Raw genomic sequence first — 22254 nt, forward strand, 5'->3', positions numbered from 1 at the left:
ATGAGAGCACAAAAGTGCGACCTATATGTCACCTAAATTAGTATTATTGCTAACCGATAATGATAAATTCACTGGATTAATATTATATTTGGGTTTGGCACAGATTATCATAAATTAGAGATAAAATGCATATTGAGTACAAATTTGACTTTCCAGACCCGACTCGGGTCCGAGTGGGTTCGGGTCCGAATCGAGTCCAATTTTTCTATGCTTTTGGGAAAGAATTTTGGGCAAATCTAATTTGGCCATATCATAACTATGAGGTGCTGGGTGACCCATGACTTGAAAGACTTGCAATTGGCCTTCAGTCAGAACAGATGACCCGTGACAAACTAAGTCCATCCGTCTATGTTGACCCCCTAATAGATTTTGATGAATACAAAACACTAGAGTAAAATTCTATTATATCTTAACAATTTAATTGAGGAATTCATGTGTCTTATTAAGAATATTGTTAAGAAATGTCTAGGCAAGTTCCCATAATTTTTATGAATTTATTGAAGAATATTTTGAGTTAAAGAAAACAGATCAGGGACAGCCGAGACGTCTCCGGATAGTTTCAGAGACGTCTCTGGCACAAACAGGAAGAACCGGCACACTTGGAGACGTCCCCGACACCTGCCGAGTCGTCCCCGCGTTAGCGGAGTCGACTCTCTCAGTAGCGGAGTCGACTCTCTCAGTGGCGGCAGAAAGGCAGTTTTCAAGAGATATGCGCGAGACGTCCCCACAGTAAGCCGAGTCGTCCCCGCAAGTAAAAAGGAGACTTCCCGAGTCGTCCCCAAGATAGCGGAGACGGCTCTCTCAGGGTTTTCCAGAGAATGGTTTTTTGGGTGATAAGGAAGCGGAGTCGACCCTGAGACAGCGGAGTCGTCCCCATGCATAAAGTGCAGACAACCCGAGACGTCCCCTGAAGGAGCGGAGTCGACTCTCTCAGGAAATACCAGAGGACATGTTCTTCGGAGATAAAGAAGCGGAGTCGTCCCCAGATCAGCGGAGTCGTCCCCATTCAAAAAGTGCAAACAAGCCGAGACGTCCCCTGAAAGTGCCGAGTCGACCCCAGACAACGGAAAAAGTAAAATCTTGTAGCCGAGACGTCTCCCGTTGAAGCGGAGACGTCCCCGGAGTGACTGGGACGCGACTGACAGCTTTTCAGGTTTGGTTTGAATTTCAAATCCTTCTTTCTTTGTCTCTAACGGCTATATTTGCTTTTTGGGCTATAAAAGGGACCTCTTAAGTGCTTCTCAACAACTCTTAACCAACCCAAAGCTAGATCATTCAAGAGAGAAGTAAGAAAGAAAAGTTCAAGGGAGTGAGTGCATTCAAGTGAAGAAATCAAGTGTTTTCAAGCTTCCCAAGTGATTTCAAGCTCAATCACTCTCGTGCGCTTGGGATTCAAAGCTCACACTCAATCCTACGCGCTCCACATCGGAAGAATCAATATCTCCCACGCTTCCAACGGCAAAAGGACTCTTCCGGGTTCTATTGTTCATAATTGCAATATTTGCTTTTTAGAGCTTTTCCTTTCTTTTGTAAACTCTTTCGTTGTGGTGCTTGTTCCAGTCAAGGAACTTGGAACAAGGGAAAGGCGTCCCAAGCCTAAGTGAAATTGGGAGTTTTAGGGTTTGTTGTGAGCCCGGTGTAAAACAACGAGTTGGGTAGTGAACTCGCAAAACTACGGTACTGTAATCGTGGATTATAGTGGAAATTCCCAAAGGTGATTTGGGGAGTGGATGTAGGAGCAGTGGAAGCTCCGAACCACTATAAAACCTTGTGTTTGCGATTGACCTTTCTCATTCCTCCTTCTTTACTTTAGTGCATATATTCGTGTGTTTTATTTTAATTAGTCAAAAGTTTTTAAAACACCCAATTCACCCCCTCTTGGGTGACCATCTCTGGGCAACAAGTGGTATCAGAGCAGGTGCTCTGTGTATTTCTTGAAAGACCTAACCGTCTTAGCCAAAGATCTAGATGGCAACACCCTTTAACAATGTTCCTGCCGAGGGGCAAGCAACCAATAGACCTCCACTCTTCAATGGGACAAATTATACCTATTGGAAGACTAGAATGAGAATCTTCATTCAAGCACAAGACTATGCCTTGTGGAGGGTTATAGTCAAGGGACCACAAGAACCATCACACATAGTTAATGGCATTCGAGTTCCCAAACCTGAGGAGGATTGGGATAAGAATGATGATAGGATGGCTCAACTTAATTCTAGAGCCATGAACTCATTATTTTGTTCTCTAGATGTAAATGAGTTCAATAGAGTCTCCACATGTACTTCCACTAAGAAAATATGGGATAGGCTTGAAGTTATCCATGAGGGTACAAATCAAGTCAAAGAGTCTAAAGTGAACATTCTAGTTCACAAGTATGAGTTGTTTAAGATGGAACCCAATGAAACCATCACATGCATGTTTACTCGCTTTACCGATATAATTAATGGTCTAAAGAGTTTGGGTAAATCTTATACTAACCCAGAACTTGTGAGTAAAATTCTCAGGTCTTTGCCGAAAGCATGGGAAGCAAAGGTCACGGCGATCGTAGAAGCCAAAGACCTCAACACTTTAGGATTAGAACAACTACTGGGCTCATTGATGACGCATGAGCTCACAATGAAGCAACATGAAGAAGAGTTGCCGAAGAAAAGGACAATTGCACTCAAGGCTACCTCAAGTGTGTGTGAAGAAGAGAGTAGTGAGAGTGAAGAAGAAAGCCAAGATGAGGACTTGGGTTTGATAGTAAGGAAGTTTAAGAAATTCATGAGAAGAAAGAAACCTTTCCCAAGAAAGAAATTTGGAGGGAGAAATGATTGGGAAAAAGAAAAGGAAAAAGAAAGAGATCCAATCATATGCTATGATTGCAAGTGACCGGGACACGTTCGTTCCAAATGCCCTCAACAAAAGAAGTATTTTGGAAAGGAGAAGAAGAAGGCATTGAAGGCAACATGGGATGATAGTGACACATCATCCTCCGAGGAAGAGAAGGAAGAGACCGCCAACTTGTGCTTCATGGCGTTCGAAGACGACGAGGTATGTCAAAACCCAACTATAAATTTTACTTTAGAAGAATTATATGAAGCTTTTCAAGAACTTATGGGTGATTGTAGTATGTTAGGAGCTAAGAATAAAGAATTAAAAGCCTCCAATCAAAAACTAAAGGAAAATATTGAAAACCTATTAATTGAAAAGGAGAGCGTTAAAAATATTCACACTACTAACCTAGAAATCAAAAATTCAAAACTAAGCATTGAAAATGAAAAGGCAAAAACACTAATTAAGGAATTAAGTCTAAAAGTAAAATTTCTACTCGACAATAATACCTCACTTGCTCAAAATGTTGAATCTCTTAAAAAAGATATGGAAGAACTAGTTAAAGAAAATTTGAATCTTAAGAATGAGGTACATAAGTACAAACCAATTGTTGAAAAATTCACACAAAGCTCTGAAAAATTAAATCTTATTCTTTCAAATCAAAGAGCTGTTTTCAATAAAGCCGGATTAGGATATAAAACTAATAAGCAACAAAAATATCTAAAGAATTTTTTTGTAAAAGCAAAAGACGTAAAAACTGAAAAACCAACATGCTTTCTTTGTGGAAAGAATGGACATAAAGCCTACTCTTGTATTCAAAGAAAAATCCAAACTAACAAGAGTACATTTGTAAAAACTAAAAACATAACTAAAGTATGGGTGCCTAAGGGAACCAACTACACTAACCACGAAGGACCCAAGAAAACTTGGGTACCTAAGAGCTTCACATGATCATTTTGCAGGTATGCCTTGCAGCCGGAAATAAAAAGAGAATGTGGTATCTTGATAGTGGTTGCTCAAGGCATATGACTGGTGACAAGAGTCTCTTCGTCACCTTGGAATCAAAAGAAGGAGGAGTAGTCACATTTGGAGACAATGCTAAAGGCCGAATTATTGGTGTTGGTAAAATCTCCATATCACCCTCCTCATTTATTGACAATGTATTGTTAGTTAATGGACTAAAACATAATTTGTTAAGTATAAGTCAATTTTGTGACAAGGGCTTTAAAGTATCATTTGAATCATCACTATGCATAATTAGTAGTCCATTTGACAATGAGATCATACTCACAGGACATAGGCATGGAAATGTTTACATGGTAGATCTTGATGATCTCACCATGAAGGATGGCCAATGTCTTGTAGCCATGAATCCCAAAGTCAATGAGACTAGTTGGTTATGGCATCGTAGGTTAGGGCATGCTAGTATGGATTTAATCTCAAAATTAATTACAAAGGATCTAGTCAAAGGACTACCAAAAATAGACTTTGAAAAGAATAAAATTTGTACTGCATGTCAATTAGGGAAACAAACAAGAAGTTCTTTCAAGTCTAAGAACATAGTTTCAACATCAAAACCCTTAGAACTAATTCACATGGATTTGTTTGGACCCACTAGAACTGCTAGTCTAGGGGGTAAGAAATTTGGTCTTGTAATTGTTGATGATTTTTCACGTTTTACATGGGTTTCATTTCTTGCACACAAAGATGAGTCCTTTCCCGCTTTTATCAAGTTTCATAATAGGGTTTCAAATGAACTCAATCTTAAACTAAAAGCAATTAGGAGTGATCATGGTACCGAGTTTGAAAATCAGTATTTTGAAAAATTTTGTGAAGAAAATGGTATCAATCACAACTTCTCGGCACCTAGGACACCTCAACAAAATGGGGTGGTAGAAAGGAAGAATCGCACACTAGCAGATATGGCTCGTACCATGTTGTGCGAATCGGATCTACCAAAGTATTTTTGGGCTGAAGCAATAAATACTTCATGTTATATCTTAAATCGTGCTTTAGTTAGATCCATCTTAAAGAAAACACCGTATGAGTTGATAAAAGGTAAGAAACCAAATATAAGTTATTTTCATGTTTTCGGTTGTCGATGCTTTATTTTGAACAATGGAAAGGACAATCTCAGTAAATTTAGTGCTAAATCAGATGAGGGGATCTTCTTAGGTTACTCCTCATCTAGTAGAGCATACAGGGTCTTCAACAAGAGAACTCTCGTTGTTGAAGAATCCATTCATGTTGTTTTTGATGAAACTAATGGAGATTCTTCTAGAAAAGAAGAAGATGGTGATGTAGGTATACTTGAAGACCAAATGAAGGAACTCTCCACTCAAGACAAACAACATAAGGATGAGATCAAAGAAGATACAAATCAGCGAGATGAAGAAGATCAACCTCCATCAAGAAATCAAGATCTTCCTAAAGAATGGAGGTATGCACATGGTCATCCAAAGGATCTAATCCTTGGTGATCCTTCACAAGGTATAAGAACTAGATCCTCTTTAAGAAACACTAGTAATTATCTTGCCTTCGTTTCGCAAATAGAGCCTAAATCACTAGAAGAAGCTGAAAAAGATGATAATTGGATGAATGCTATGCAAGAGGAATTAAACCAATTCGAAAGAAATGAAGTTTGGACTCTAATGAAAAGACCCCCTAATGTTTCAATTATAGGCACCAAGTGGGTGTATAGAAATAAACTAGATGAAGATGGAATAGTAATAAGAAACAAAGCTAGGCTAGTGGCCAAAGGATATAATCAGGAGGAAGGAATAGATTTTGATGAAACTTTTGCTCCTGTTGCTAGGTTAGAGGCTATTAGACTGCTTTTAGCATATGCATGCTTCATGGATTTTAAACTCTATCAAATGGATGTAAAAAGTGCATTCTTAAATGGCTATATAATGGAGGAAGTTTATGTAGGACAACCTTCAGGTTTTGAAAATCACTTACATCCAGATTATGTGTATAAATTGCATAAAGCATTGTATGGACTTAAGCAAGCTCCTAGGGCATGGTATGAAAGATTAAGCAATTTCCTAATTGAGAACAAATTTAAGAGAGGAAATGTAGACAAAACCCTCTTTATTAAAAGAAAAGGAAATGACTTATTGCTTGTACAAATTTATGTGGATGATATAATTTTTGGTGCTACTAATGATAGTCTTTGTCAAGAGTTTGCCAAGCTTATGCAGGGAGAATTTGAAATGAGCATGATGGGTGAGCTCAACTTCTTCCTTGGGCTACAAATAAAACAATCAGAGGAAGGCATCTTCATCAGTCAGTCCAAATACATCAAGGAAATGCTGGAAAAATTCAAGATGAAGGATGCAAAGGAAATCAGCACACCCATGAGCTCAAGTTGCAAGCTTGACAAAGATGAAAAAGGTAAAAGTATAGACTGCAAATTATACAGAGGTATGATAGGCTCTTTACTTTACCTTACTGCTAGTAGACCAGATATATTATTTAGTGTTTGTATGTGTGCTAGATACCAAGCATGTCCTAAGGAATCACACTTGCAAGCTGTTAAGAGAATTTTTAGATATCTAGTAGGGACATCTAATGTAGGCTTATGGTATTCTAAACAATCTGACATAAATTTAATTGCTTATTCCGATGCTGATTTTGCCGGGTGCAAACTCGACAGAAAAAGCACAAGTGGCACATGTCAATTCTTGGGTGCTAATTTGGTTTCTTGGTTTAGCAAGAAACAAAATTCAGTTGTCTTGTCCACAGCTGAGGCTGAGTACATTGCAGCTGGAAGCTGTTGTGCCCAAGTTCTTTGGATTAAGCAACAACTTGAAGACTTCGGTATCAAAATGGATAATATACCAATTAAGTGTGATAATACAAGTGCAATCAATTTAACAAAAAATCCTGTTCAACACTCTAAGTCAAAGCATATAGAGATTAGGCATCATTTTATTAGGGATCATGTGCTGAAAAATGATGTGATGATTGAATATGTATGCACTGAAAATCAATTGGCTAATATCTTTACAAAGCCCCTTTGTAAAGATAGATTCAACTTCTTAAGGAATGCTTTGAGCTTGTATGATCCTAGCAAATGAATTGAACTTGTATTGCATTGTTTGCTGCGCAAACTAGTAATCAACCTCAAGGTAAACATAAGTGAAAACATGAATTCATGTAAGCTAAATGACGAACTGTTTGACTTTCCGGAGGATGGTTACCCTCCCTTGGACTCTTCATGGAGATATTTTCAGAGCCTATTTCATAGGTATTCGAAATTTGGTCAAACATTCCTCATTTCAATATTAATAATTCAAAAATCATTATCAAATTATTATAGGATGTATCATTAAGGGGGAGGATCACAAACAAATTCACTCTAAGTTTATCAAAAGAGATCATGTTGATTAGGATGATTAAACAGAAATTGGGAGAAGATAGAATACAGTCTGAAATTTTTCAGTGCCGGAGACGTCTCTGGCAAATCGCAGAGACGTCCCCCCCAGGGGAGACGTCTCGCCTTAGTCGCGGAGACGTCTCGGGGACCGAATGAGGGCTTTTTAAATAGGTCGAAATCGCTCGAGCCGACTCGAGCTTTCTCCTTCATTCCCGACCAAAACGAAAAACCCTAGCCTCCATTTGCTCTCCACCTCAAATCCTAGCCTCCGTTTGCTCTACATCACAAACCCTAGCATCCATGGCACCAAAGAAGGCTAGAACGACCCGTGGAAGGCGACCTAGGGTAGTGGCCGACGGTGAGGAACGACGGAAAGAACCCTCCGCGCCGTCTCCTCCGGTTGCTCCGCCAACCACGACTATTTCCTGTGCAAATCGCACAGTCACGACAGGAAGGTACATAGATTTCTCCTTTTTAGATCATGAGGGGTTCTCTATTGGAGAGAGACTCCGAGCCCAAGGGTGGGAACACTTTTGTACCCTCAATACCTCGACCTACCCCGGCCTAGTTAGAGAACTTTTTAGCAATATGGCCTTAGGGGACCTAGGGTACACTGGATATGTCCAAGGGACATTAGTAGAAGTCAATGAAGATGTCCTATCCACTGTCTTACAAATTCCTAGGGACGGTGAGGCTCCAACCTCACATCCCCAAAGGGAGTCAGCCCTAAATTTACTTTTAGGAAGAGAGGACTGCGGCCCTCTTGATGTTGTCAATTCCCAGGACCTAAATGCAGAGATGAGACTTCTCTTAAGTATTGTCAACCGGGTCCTATTTCCTAAAACCGGTCGCTTCGATTTTGTTTCGGAGCGAGACTTAGTTATAATGCACCACATCCTACTAGGGATCCCTCTAAACCTCCCTAGACTCATGCTAAATTACATTGCCCTATGTCATAGGTATTCTAGGTTTAGTATACCCTATGGCATGATCTTTACCTTAATCTTTAAACACTTCAAGGTTCCCATTCCAACAAATGAACCTGCAAAGTCTTTGAGAAACACCGACTATTACAATGAGGGCACAATGAGAAGAATGGAATTTCATAAGATAGATGGATCGTGGGTCAAGGTACCAAAGAGAAAAACCCAAATCCTAGAGCCTGAGATCCCACATCATGAGTCTGACCATCACTCTCCTCCACCTAGCCACATGGATATCCCTGATATTCCCTCCAGCTCAGCTGGACCTTCCACATCCATGCCACCACCTCCTCCAGTTAGTGGGCCCTCCTTTCTGTCAGAGGATCAGATGCGCACCTTAGCATCTGCCATTTGCCAGCAGATGAGGGAGGAGATGAGATCCATGATCTCCACAGAGTTGGCCCCCATCAGAGCTTCACATGAAGGGCTTCTACAAGAGATGAAGGATATTAGAAGTCAAATTGAAGCTACAACACAAGAAATAATTGGTGTGGGTGCCACCCAAACCATCAGATCATTAGAGCTCAAGGACAGCTTGAAGAGCATTTCCAAGAGTCTTAAAGAGCTAACAAAACCAGATGGCAATGTGAGCACCTTAGTTGCCCAACTCAGAGGAAGAATTGAAATGGCAACTATAGAGTTTGAGGCACTTGTGGCAGGTTTCCACAAGTCACAGGGAGATCAATTTAAGACCCTCATGGATTCCATCAACACATTCATAGATGCAGCTTGTAAGGTTTATGAACAAAATACAGCTGGTAGGGCCCATAAGCAACGTCGCCGATGATGGATATCTTGTAGGATCTTCTTTTGTAAATCCTAGGCTATTTTTGAAACACTTTTGTATTAGAAATCAATACTTGTAATGATTTCTTCTTTTTGACTATGTACTGACTTCAAAGGTTCACAATGATACATGAATACAATCCCTTTTGAAAACTGTGTACATTGCCAACTCTATGTATGTGTTTCTATGAATGTGAATGTGCCTCTTGATGTGTCATAAGAATCTCATAACATACATTAAATATTCAGATTTGGCACAACGTATCAAAGCATATGTGTTACGGGGGAAATAAGCCGCCATGCCCCACGTGACCGGCACGCGCGCCCAGGAAGACTACGGCTGCCCTTTGATCCAGCAATCCGACCCCGAGTCGGATATCCTCGGCTCCGCAGCCCGACCCCGAGTCGGCTGCCCTTTGATCCGGCAATCCGACCCCGAGTCGGATATCCTCGGCTCCGCAGCCCGACCCCGAGTCGGCTGCCCTTTGATCCAGCAATCCGACCCCGAGTCGGATATCCTCGGCTCCGCAGCCCGACCCCGAGTCGGCTGCCCCTTGATCCAGTGCTCCGACCCCGAGTCGGAGATCTCTTGATAACGACAGGCTATTCCCCAGAGGCACGCCGCGGCCTCCTGCTCCACTACTCCCTGCAACGGCTGTATCCGATGCTGCTCCACGATCTCCTGCATCAGCCGTACAAAGCGGAGCCCCACTATGCCCTGACGTGGCCGTACCCGGTGCTGCTCCACGACGCCCTGTAACGGCCATGTCAGTGGCCACACCATCGTGCCCCACGATAACGAACCCTCCTGAGAGACCCCCCAGCCAGGTATATATGCGGCTGGGGGGAGAAAGGGGGGAGGTGAGCAATATCTCCCAGAGCACTCTCTTACTTGCGATTATCACCTCTCCTCCTCCTCCAATCTCCTCTGACTTGACCGTCGGAGGGCCATCACCACCCTGGTGGTGGTGCAAGGCTTGTTTGCAGGTTTCTTGGCGGAAGGTGGAGCGCAACCAACACCAACCAAGACAACTCAGACGGAACCCCGTTCACACCGCAGTGCCAATCGTTCTCGGTTTGGACCACCAGCAACAGTTGGCGCTAGAGGAAGGGTCCGAATCTTAGAACGATCGTAATGGCACGGCGAGGTGGTCGTGGAGCTTCCAATGCTTCCGGTCGCGGAGCCTCTCGCGCCTCCGGCCGAGAGGCTGCTGCGTCCCCAACGCACTCTCAGCAGCACTCCACCGCCCCTTCTCCCATTCAGACGGTCGAAGCTGCTCAGTTCGACCAGCTAGCCCAGCAGGTTCGCACCCTCGTGGAGGCAGTGCAGAATCTGCAGGGTGTGATCTCTCGGGTGCCGCAACGGGCTCAGGAGCCGCTGCCCCCCGAGCACTCGCCTCTTCCTCACAACCCGCGCTCCTTCCTCTCCCATGGAGAGGAGCGCCGGCGCGAGGAGGATTCTCGAGTGCGGTCCATTCTGCCAGGACCTTCTCATCGGAGCTGTGCGGGGTACGAGAGGCGGACCCGGGCGCGTTCTCAGACACCCCAGTCCTCGAGGGGCCCGCACTCCAGTCGGTCCCCCTCGCGCCGCTCCTTGTCCCCCACCCACCGGTCGCGCTCCCTGGACCGGCGGGTGGACGATCTCCACAGACAACTCAGGTCCTGAAGGGCCACTCCAAAGATCCCTTCGCTGACTTGGAGATCTCCTCCCAGCCGGCGCTTGCCTCGAGGATCCTGCGGACCCCGAACCCGCCGGGGTTCAAAATGCCGGCGATCGAACCCTACGACGGGGCGGCGGACCCGCGGGACCACGTGGAGAGTTTCAGGACTCTTATGCTCCTCCATGGAGCATCGGATCCGCTCCTCTGCAAGGCCTTCCCGGCGACCCTCCGTGGCCCGGCAAGGGCATGGTTCGCCGGCCTGGAGGCTAACTCCATCCAGTCCTTCGACCAGTTCACCCGCTTCTTCATCAGCCATTTCGCCGTCAGTAGCAGGCGGCGACTGGTCTCCGACTCCCTCTTTGATGTCCGGCAAAACGAGGGAGAAAGCCTGCGGGATTATCTCACCCGCTTCAACAAGGCTACACTGGAGGTCCGGAACCTGAGCCAGGAAGTGGCTCTCTCAGCCCTGAAGCGTGGCTTCCGGAAGGGCAGACTCACCTTCTCCCTGGACAAACGCCTGCCGCGGAGCTTCCCGGAGCTGTTATCTCGGGCAAACCAGTATGCAGACGCCGAGGAGGCAGCATCCCACCGGAACAAGGAGGCCGCCGAGGCCCCTCTAAAGCCCGGGAAGAAAAGGCGAAAAGAGGCACCCCAGAGGAGGAGCCCGACGCCTCAACGCCGGCGCAGAAGCCCGTCACCAGCAAGGAACCACGGCGCCACACGCCCTCGTTCTCCGCACCGACGCTTCAACCGGTACACCCCACTCCTGGCCCCCCGGGCCCAGATCCTCATGGAGGTCAAGGGGCGGGAGGACCTCCCGGTCCCGAGGCAGATGAAGAAGATCCCTGGGAGGAGGCCTTCTCGGGCGTACTGTGAGTACCACCGAGACCACGGCCACGATACCGAAGACTGCTTCCAGCTTCGGGACGAGATCGAGGCTCTCATTCGCCGAGGGCGTCTCGGTCGATATGTAAACGACCGACGTCCCCCGGCAGACCCGCGTCCGGCCGACCCGGCCCCTCAGGAGCCTCGGGAGCAGAATCGACCCGTTGCGGGAGTGATCCACACCATCACTGGGGGCTGCTCTTGGCCCGTGAGGAACGCAGGGGGCTCGGCGGAAGCATCAGGAGTGGCCGTCGCGAAGAGGCAGCGGGTCGGAAATGTAATCAATTTTTGTGATGAAGATGTAAAGGGGGTTCAGACTCCCCACGATGACGCCATGGTGATCTCTCTCACTATGGCGAACTATGATGTAAGGCGTGTTCTTGTGGATAGTGGAAGCTCAGCTGATATTTTGTATTACGAGGCCTTCCAAAAGATGAGCTTGTCCCGACAATTGTTGCACAAAACATCCACCCCCCTCATAGGATTCACTGGAGACGCTATCTCGGCCGAAGGTGTCATTGAGCTGCCTGTGACTGCGGGCGTTGCACCCGCAGAAGCCACGGTGCGACTTGGGTTCTTGGTCGTCCGTGTCCCCTCGGCCTACAACGCTATCCTCGGACGACTCGGACTGAACGCCCTTCGCGCGGTGGTTTCTACCGACCATTTGCTCATGCGGTTCCCCATGGCGGCCGGGATTGGAGAGGTCCGAGGTGACCAACCAACCGCACGGCAGTGTTTCCTAGCAACTCTCAAAGGGAAGAGCATATGGAGGCGCGGTCCCGGACTGAGCGTCTGGTGCAGAGCTCGATCGGGAGGCTGAACTTCAAGGAGGGGAGATGTGATCCCGGATGAAACGCCTAGAGCGGAGCTCCGCCGGGAAGACCCTCCTTGTTGATCCCAGATGAAACGGCTAGTTGGCTAAAGTCGCAAGGGGAGCGTCTCCCCTTTCCTTCAACAGGAGTCTCTTAGTCATATGCCAAGGAGGAGGTCCGCGATCCATGGCAACCTGAACAGCTCCGGCTTGGCAAACTCCATCGTACCTGCACCTGTATTTATAGCCAAACTGCGGCCCCCTGGTCGTTCCGATGCGGGTGGCTCCAATAAATGCAGGCGCATTGAAACCGGAGCCGTTCCGGCTCCCGAGGCGTATCTCCCCGCGATTTCCTAAGCGTCATTCTCCTTAAACCGCATTCTTCGTGCAGGACAATCCGGGTGTCATGTACCCCTAGGTCCACATATCTCCGCTCGCGCCCAGACCGTATCCTCCTCGAAGAACCCGCGTATCGCGGCCGCTCAACTAACACTCCTCGCAAGCAGCAGCTGGTGATCCGATTTCCCAGGTAACGCATTAATTAGCGTTTAATGCCCTTCTCGTGTTCCCCCAGGCAACGCTTGAGAAAAGGAGAAACATGATCGCGGCTGGCCACGGAGAAACCCCGTCGGGCAGCGAGCGACAAGCGCACGACCAGCGAGCGGAATTTCCCGAGGCTCGGCCCTCGGATGCCTGGCTAGCCCGATGATCATCCCGGGAGCAGACTAGCCGGAAGCCCCGACCGGTCGCCTCGGCTTGCGCCAGCCTTGGCCGACCAACGAGTGGAATGCCCCGAGGCTCGGCCCTCGGATGCCAGGCTAACCCGATGATCATCCCGGGAGCAGACTAGCCTGAAGCCCCGACCGGTCGCCTCGGCTTGCGCCAGCCTTGGCCGACCAACGAGCGGAATTTCCTGAGGCTTGACAACCCTCGGATGCCAGGCTAACCCGACGATCATCCCGGGAGCAGACTAGCCTGAAGCCCCGACCGGTCGCCTCGGCTTGCGCCAGCCTTGGCCGACCAACGAGCGGAATTTCCTGAGGCTTGACAACCCTCGGATGCCAGGCTAACCCGACGATCATCCCGGGAGCAGACTAGCCTGAAGCCCCGACCGGTCGCCTCGGCTTGCGCCAGCCTTGGCCGACCAACGAGCGGAATTTCCTGAGGCTTGACAACCCTCGGATGCCAGGCTAACCCGACGATCATCCCGGGAGCAGACTAGCCTGAAGCCCCGACCGGTCGCCTCGGCTTGCGCCAGCCTTGGCCGACCAACAAGCGGAATTTCCTGAGGCTTGACGGCCCTCGGATGCCTGGCTAGCCCGATGATCATCCCGGGAGCAGACTAGCCGGAAGCCCCGACCGGTCGCCTCGGCTGGCGCCAGCCTTGGCCGACCAACGAGTGGAAGGTCCCGAGGCTCGGCCCTCGGATGCCAGGCTAACCCGATGACCATCCCGGGAGCAGACTAGCCTGAAGCCCCGACCAGTTGCCTCGGCATGCGCCAGCCTTGGTCGACCAACGAGTGGAATTTCCTGAGGCCTAACCCTCGGATGCCTGGCTTGGCGCCGGAAGAATTTCCTGAGGCCTAACCCTCGGATGCCTGGCTTAGCGCCGGAAGAATTTCCCGAGGCCTAACCCTCGGATGCCTGGCTTAGCGCCGGAAGAATTTCCTGAGGCCCAACCCTCGGATGCCTGGCTTAGCGCCGGAAGAGTTTCCTGAGGCCTAACCCTCGGATGCCTGGCTTAGCGCCGGAAGAATTTCCTGAGGCCTAACCCTCGGATGCCTGGCTTAGCGCCGGAAGAGTTTCCTGAGGCCTAACCCTCGGATGCCTGGCTTAGCGCCGGAAGAATTTCCCGAGGCCTAACCCTCGGATGCCTGGCTTAGCGCCGGAAGAATTTCCCGAGGCCCAACCCTCGGATGCCTGGCTTAGCGCCGGAAGAGTTTCCTGAGGCCCAACCCTCGGATGCCTGGCCTAGCGCCGGAAGAATTTCGGGAGCCAGGAGTCAGCAAGACGCTACCGAGAGTTAAAAGAAAAAGAAGGACGAAGGCGAGATGAAGAAACATTCAACTTGCATTAATTTTCATTGTTTCAGGGCCGAGGCCCATACAATTTGGCAAAACCCCGGTATACAAAAAAAAAGAGAAGACAACGAAAGGTACAAGAGGTCAGCTTGGAGGAACTCCCGGGTCGGGAACGTCGGGCTCGTCCGCAGGAGGTAGGGAAGCAGCAGGAGAACCAGCAGGCAATGGCGCCGGAGAGGAGTCGAGAAGGGAAATCTCGCTCAGGTCAACTTCGGGGTACTTAGCCGACACCCTTGCCAGGCCCTCCTCGAAGCCTAAGATAAAGGCTTCGGCCCCCGCGTCCGACGCGTCACGGACAAACTCGTCGGACTGACGATAGGTCTGTACTGCCTCCGACATATCATGAGCGAACTCGGCGGACTGGCGATAAGCCTCTACCGCCTGACGCCCGATTTCCGCACTCCTCTCGGCCAGCGCCGCCTCTGCCCGCTCCATAATCTGGGCTTTCGCCTCCAAGACCTTCGCCACAATCCGGCCTTCCGCCTCGGTGGAGACCCTCAGCAGCTCAGCCCGAGCCTCCTTGTGCTTCGCTTCGGCAGCAATGCGAGCAGCCTCAGCCTCCGTCAGGCGCGAATGAAGCTCCTGATCGCTCGCACGGGACTTCTCCAAGGCCGACTCCAATTCGCCCAGCTTAGCTTCAAGAGACCGGATTCGGTTGCGGGCGTTGTCGGCTGACCGCTGGGCCTTCTCCCACCTCTCCCGGTAGTCGGCAGCCTTCCGGGACTGCTTCTCGGCCCGCTCATCCGCCTTCTTGACCTCGCCCTCGAGACCCGAGGCAAGCTCCTGAGCCTCCAACAGTTGCCTCTCGAGGGCAGCAAAGCCGAGTGCCCGCTCTTCGGCCTCCCGGAGCCTCGCCTCGAAGTCCCCGGTTGTCCTGCCTGCCACAGCCTGGCCTCCCTTTTCCACTGCTTTCAGCCGGTCCTCGGCCTTCGCCAGAAGCCCCGCCTGTTCCTTGTAGCACTCCTCCAGACGGATCATGTACTGGGCGAGCTAAGAAATAGGAAAAATAAGGGAGTCAGGCGGAGAACAACAGAGCCAATGAATGGTGAAAAGCGGCCAGAAGAACACTCACCGACATGAGACAGACACAGCTGGCAGCCCCAACGTCAGAGACCTCCAACTCCCGGACCCGCCGACGGTCCTTCTCCAGCAGCACTGTTTCGATGAGATTTCGGGCGCCATCGGTAGTGAAGGCAGACCCCGATTTCTCCCCAGAGCCGGACGGTGGTTCTGCAGCCTTACCCCTATCCATCGCCTGGGGAAGAGTCCGGCCGATCGCGCTCGGGGCGGGGGTCACCCCAGGAATTGATAGGGTCCCGCTCGGTCGGGGCCTCGGCGCGTCCCTCCTCGAGTCATCAGGAGCCGACCGAGTCGAAGGCCGGGTCGGGGACCGATCACGTCCGACCCGTCCGTCTCGGGCAGGCTCGGGTGATACCTCCGGAGTAGCGGCAATCTTACCACCGGAGGGCTGATACAGCGTCCGCTGCCGGTCCGTGCCCACGACGTCTCCCTGATCGGTGGGCCCGGACTCGTCGGTCGGCGTCGGAGGCACCTCCTTACGGGACTTCTTCGCCGGTGGGGCCCCGCTCGGAAGAGCTCGTTTCCTCCTCTGGGCTGCTTCCAGCAGGGACGCCCTACCAACAGCCTTTGTCTTCACCGACCGCATGACGTCGTCGATCTCTGCAAAAAGGACGGGATAGTCGGAGACGGAGAAACCAAAGGAAAGAACGGGACGAAAGAAGGGAAAAAGTCAAGAAAGAATCGGTGGCGGACTCACGGTCGGTGGGGACCGAGCTCAGACCGACATTCACCAAAGTATCCTCGGAAATAAGGCGGGCCACCGGGGGGAGCTGGCCCTCGGCAACCAACCCCTTCAAGGCGGCCAAGCCATCGGACTCCTCCCTTGACAGTCTCGATAGGCCGATCGGAGACTTCATCGGGGTCTCCCAGGTCGCCCTGATTTCCCAAGAGGGATCTGCATCAACAAAAAAGAAGCGCTCCTTCCATTTGTGAATGGAGGTAGGAGCCTCCTTGACAAGGCCGCATCCTCGCCGCGCTGCGAAGCACCACCACCCTTTGTCCTGGGGGTGGCCGCTCAGGCTGTAGAACTCCCAAAAAACATTCAGGGTGGCGGGGATCTCGTGCATACGGCAGAGAACCTGGAAGACCGTCAGGGCCCGCCACGAGTTCGGCACCAGTTGCGTCGGTGCCACTCTTAAACCCCGTAGCACCTGCATGACCAAGTCCGAAGGGGGAAAGCGGAACCCGGCCTGGAGAATGCCCTCATTGATGGCGATCTTCCCTGGAGGAGGATGGGACATCCTCTCCTCAGGCCCCGGGAGCGTGGCGTTGCAGGCCTCGGGAAGGTGGTACCGAGCCACGAGTCTGTCTAAGTCTGTGGCGACCAGCTCCGACTTAATTTGGTCTGCCCTCACTTCGCCCATTCCTAATGGCCAATAAACCTACGGTCAGGACGGGGACAGGAAGGGGGGAAAGACCGGAGCGACTGGAGTACACTAGTATAAGAGGGGAAAGTATGGAGAGCCCTAAGCAGAAGAATGGGGAAAACTCACCGGAAAAGAGGTAAGAACGGCTCCGAGAGCGCCAAAGGAGAAACGAGTGAACAGTCCGACGGCAGCAACAGCAGCGCAAAGGGGAAACTTGAAAATATCTGTAAAGAAGAAGACGGACGGGGAAAGGCCCCCGATTAAATAGGCGGAAAGGCAAGTGACGCCTCAATGACGCCAGAGGACGCCTGGCTGCCGAAGGGTCGCTCGCGCCCCAAAGGCGAATCGACACCATTAAGGAAGGATGTCCGCCGAAATCCTCAGACTGCCGGGTCAGCAATAACCGCCATACGCCATAAAAAGGGCGGGGAGCTCGAAGCGCGCGCGCCTCTCCGAGGAACGGCGGCAATCCCGAAACATCACTCCCTTCACCTGTTCCCCTTCTGGTTCCAGGCTCGGAAGTGGGGGGCTACTGTTACGGGGGAAATAAGCCGCCATGCCCCACGTGACCGGCACGCGCGCCCAGGAAGACTACGGCTGCCCTTTGATCCAGCAATCCGACCCCGAGTCGGATATCCTCGGCTCCGCAGCCCGACCCCGAGTCGGCTGCCCTTTGATCCAGCAATCCGACCCCGAGTCGGATATCCTCGGCTCCACAGCCCGACCCCGAGTCGGCTGCCCTTTGATCCAGCAATCCGACCCCGAGTCGGATATCCTCGGCTCCGCAGCCCGACCCCGAGTCGGCTGCCCCTTGATCCAGCGCTCCGACCCCGAGTCGGAGATCTCTTGATAACGACAGGCTATTCCCCAGAGGCACGCCGCGGCCTCCTGCTCCACTACTCCCTGCAACGGCTGTATCCGATGCTGCTCCACGATCTCCTGCATCAGCCGTACAAAGCGGAGCCCCACTATGCCCTGACGTGGCCGTACCCGGTGCTGCTCCACGACGCCCTGTAACGGCCATGTCAGTGGCCACACCATCGTGCCCCACGATAACGAACCCCCCTGAGAGACCCCCCAGCCAGGTATATATGCGGCTGGGGGGAGAAAGGGGGGAGGTGAGCAATATCTCCCAGAGCACTCTCTTACTTGCGATTATCACCTCTCCTCCTCCTCCAATCTCCTCTGACTTGACCGTCGGAGGGCCATCACCACCCTGGTGGTGGTGCAAGGCTTGTTTGCAGGTTTCTTGGCGGAAGGTGGAGCGCAACCAACACCAACCAAGACAACTCAGACGGAACCCCGTTCACACCGCAGTGCCAATCGTTCTCGGTTTGGACCACCAGCAACAATATGAAACAGGGGGAGCGCAACCTGAATATCAAAGGGGGAGTAAAATGAACACTGAATATATTGAATATAGAGATAATTTGTCCCCTTCATTGTTGATGACAAAAAGGGGGAGTAGATATTGAATGTAGAGATAGTGAAAGGGGGGAGCAGTTATATATATGGATATTGAATATGGAATGCAAAATTTATAATCATACTCCAAAGTTGATTTAGAAAAGATAAAATTGAAGAATATTGACCTTAAGATAATTGCCCTTCTGGAAAAGAAAGGGGGAGTCAAAAAGAATCTAGCTTTCAATTATCCTCAGCATCAATACTTCATTTTAACTTGATTCAAATTCAGTTGATATGCTAAAATCATTTAAGAACTATAAAGATCAATCTTATGCACAAGGAAAGAACTGAAAATTGAATACTTTGAGTGATGCACATTGTATCTAGTTCTAATCAAAACATTATACTTGTACATCTGATCAAATACTGTGCATATGTTTAAATCTCAAATTTTGCATATACTCAGTGTTTTGTCATCATCAAAAAGGGAGAGATTGTTGACCCCCTAATAGATTTTGATGAATACAAAACACTAGAGTAAAATTCCATTATATCTTAACAATTTAATTGAGGAATTCATGTGTCTTATTAAGAATATTGTTAAGAAATGTCTAGGCAAGTTCCCATAATTTTTATGAATTTATTGAAGAATATTTTGAGTTAAAGAAAACAGATCAGGGACAGCCGAGACGTCTCCGGATAGTTTCAGAGACGTCTCTGGCACAAACAGGAAGAACCGGCACACTTGGAGACGTCCCCGACACCTGCCGAGTCGTCCCCGCGTTAGCGGAGTCGACTCTCTCAGTAGCGGAGTCGACTCTCTCAGTGGCGGCAGAAAGGCAGTTTTCAAGAGATATGCGCGAGACGTCCCCACAGTAAGCCGAGTCGTCCCCGCAAGTAAAAAGGAGACTTCCCGAGTCATCCCCAAGATAGCGGAGACGGCTCTCTCAGGGTTTTCCAGAGAATGGTTTTTTGGGTGATAAGGAAGCGGAGTCGACCCTGAGACAGCGGAGTCGTCCCCATGCATAAAGTGCAGACAACCCGAGACGTCCCCTGAAGGAGCGGAGTCGACTCTCTCAGGAAATACCAGAGGACATGTTCTTCGGAGATAAAGAAGCGGAGTCGTCCCCAGATCAGCGGAGTCGTCCCCATTCAAAAAGTGCAAACAAGCCGAGACGTCCCCTGAAAGTGTCGAGTCGACCCCAGACAACGGAAAAAGTAAAATCTTGTAGCCGAGACGTCTCCCGTTGAAGCGGAGACGTCCCCGGAGTGACTGGGACGCGACTGACAGCTTTTCAGGTTTGGTTTGAATTTCAAATCCTTCTTTCTTTGTCTCTAACGGCTATATTTGCTTTTTGGGCTATAAAAGGGACCTCTTAAGTGCTTCTCAACAACTCTTAACCAACCCAAAGCTAGATCATTCAAGAGAGAAGTAAGAAAGAAAAGTTCAAGGGAGTGAGTGCATTCAAGTGAAGAAATCAAGTGTTTTCAAGCTTCCCAAGTGATTTCAAGCTCAATCACTCTCGTGCGCTTGGGATTCAAAGCTCACACTCAATCCTACGCGCTCCACATCGGAAGAATCAATATCTCCCACGCTTCCAACGGCAAAAGGACTCTTCCGGATTCTATTGTTCATAATTGCAATATTTGCTTTTTAGAGCTTTTCCTTTCTTTTGTAAACTCTTTCGTTGTGGTGCTTGTTCCAGTCAAGGGACTTGGAATAAGGGAAAGGCGTCCCAAGCCTAAGTGAAATTGGGGATTTTAGGGTTTGTTGTGAGCCCGGTGTAAAACAACGAGTTGGGTAGTGAACTCGCAAAACTACCGTACTGTAATCGTGGATTATAGTGGAAATTCCCAAAGGTGATTTGGGGAGTGGATGTAGGAGCAGTGGAAGCTCCGAACCACTATAAAACCTTGTGTTTGCGATTGACCTTTCTCATTCCTCCTTCTTTACTTTAGTGCATATATTCGTGTGTTTTATTTTAATTAGTCAAAAGTTTTTAAAACACCCAATTCACCCCCCTCTTGGGTGACCATCTCTGGGCAACAGTCTACAAGCCAAATTTCATATCATATTATTTTTTTATCTATATGACTAATTGGACAGAACTTGGTGTCTCCCAGCTCCCATCTCACGAGGGAAAAGAAAATCTCAGCCAAGCCACTTGGTGCCTCTCCCATGATCCAAGCCGCCCGCGTCCGCATCTTCAACGCCATCATCTCCGCGATTCCTCCCAGCTCCAGCCAGGATGCAAGCCGAGATCGCGTGCCAGCAGCCCACCTTCCGCTCCTTCCCAGCAACCAAAGAAGGAAGTTCTCACCGTGCCAGCAACGCCCGAAATCCCATCGTCCCGAATCCACACATCCCAGCTCATCCCACGCGCTTCCTTCCTTCCGCGACTGGTCCACCATCCACCGAGGCCAAGATCGGCTCCTCCCGAGATCTCGCAGCCGGCCGTGAAGCATCCCGAAGCCCCAGCGCCCGGATCCGCATCCCCACCTTCCGCGAGTGAGCCCAAGCATCAATCCAGCGGCCAGCCCCTCCTCTGCGATCCATCCCAGCAACTTCTTCCATTTCCAGCCGGCTGTGATTCTCCCCCAAATCGCAGCATCACGTCCGCAATCTCCCGTCGATCCCGCGGCGGCCTCCAAGTGATCCCGTAATCGGCTCCTCCCAGTAGTCCGTGATCAACGTTCCCCGAGATCCCAGGCGCCCGTTCTTCCTCCTCTCCATGTGGCTGATCTCTGGTGGGGACCTATAAAAGGGAAGGGAAAAGAAGAAGGAGGGTGTGCTCGGTTGGGGTGGAGGCCAAGAAATAGAGGAACCAAGGAAAGAGCTCTCGGTCGGCTGGTCCAAGGAGGAAGAAGAACCAAGAACAGAGTGCTCTGTTCTTGGAAAGAAAGAAAAAAAAAAAGAAAGATTAGTTTATGTCGAAGTCCCACCGTGGGAGAGGAAGGGATTTTCTCAGTTTTATTTTATTTTTCTATTTGCAGAAGAAAGGAGCATTAGGCTTCATCTTCAAGTTTTTTTTTACTTTTTGTAATTTCTTTTTTTTTATGCAATCCATTAATTTTCTTTTTATGCAATTTGTGTCTAAGTTTTAATTTAATTTCTGCAATTTATCTTATGTGTTTTGAAATTCTTAGTTTTAAGATAACTCTGAAATTAGTCTTTGTTGTTTGATTGGCGATTTTAATTTATATTCTGTTTTTAGAAATCGACCCCTACTCTGCATCAGATTTCAATTGCAAAGTTTTCTTTCTTCCTTTTGTTTATTTTCAAATAAGAAAACATTCTCTGGTAGACTATAGAATCATTCAACATTCTCAAAATAATATTTTTTTTTCTTTTATCATTCAAAAATCGATATTGAATTCGAGTGAACGTTTTAATTTTTATGCAACTCCAATCGCCTCCCTGTGGATCGACCTCTTACAACCACTATTCTTCGAGTAGAACAGGTAAGTGTAAATTAAATTTAAACTTTGTTTGTCGGTTCTAACAACGATATGTTTAGCAAATTTTTAGTTAGACAGGAAAGGACGAACAATGATCTGATGGATGAAGTTCAAAATCAAATGGCTGCCCTAGAATGGAAGATGGATGTTGTGGATGTTAGAAGTATGCCCTAGAAGCCAACGTGGCTGATGCATATTTGTAATCTGGGGCACAAATTTATAATTTGATACTTATTAATAAATAAGATTGGGTAATTTGTTTTTCATTCATGTTTGTATGTGTCCATGAATCGTCCAAGAAATTAATAGATGACGATGACACATATTCTCAAAGAGTTGAGAATTTGAGGCATGTGTCATTAGGGATTAATTTCTAAATGCTCCTAATCGATGGATCCATCACGAGGGATGGTGATCAATCCGCTGAAATTAGTTGATGACCCAAAGATTGATTTAAAGATTGATTTTGATGATCACAAAACCTTGATGTATAAATACTAATGTTTGTGTTGCAAGGAGAAAGATATTTATTTTGCAAG

General features: G+C 48.9%; 1 protein-coding gene across 1 annotated transcript; it reads left to right on the forward strand.

Moving 5' to 3' along the window:
• The first annotated feature begins 1685 nt into the window (after positions 1–1685).
• Positions 1686–3836, forward strand: LOC149752696 (uncharacterized). Its single transcript, XM_089925727.1, has 2 exons — positions 1686–3033; positions 3777–3836. Exon 1 carries the CDS (start codon positions 1969–1971, stop codon positions 2869–2871), a length of 903 nt encoding a protein of 300 aa, XP_089781853.1. The 5' UTR covers positions 1686–1968; the 3' UTR covers positions 2872–3033; positions 3777–3836.
• The last annotated feature ends 18418 nt before the right edge of the window (positions 3837–22254 follow it).

The sequence above is a fragment of the Phoenix dactylifera genome, chromosome 10, assembly GCF_051530095.1.
Source record: "Phoenix dactylifera cultivar Ajwa chromosome 10, Ajwa_hap1_PhDact_Kaust_v1.1, whole genome shotgun sequence".
NCBI classification, from domain to species: Eukaryota; Viridiplantae; Streptophyta; class Magnoliopsida; order Arecales; family Arecaceae; genus Phoenix; species Phoenix dactylifera.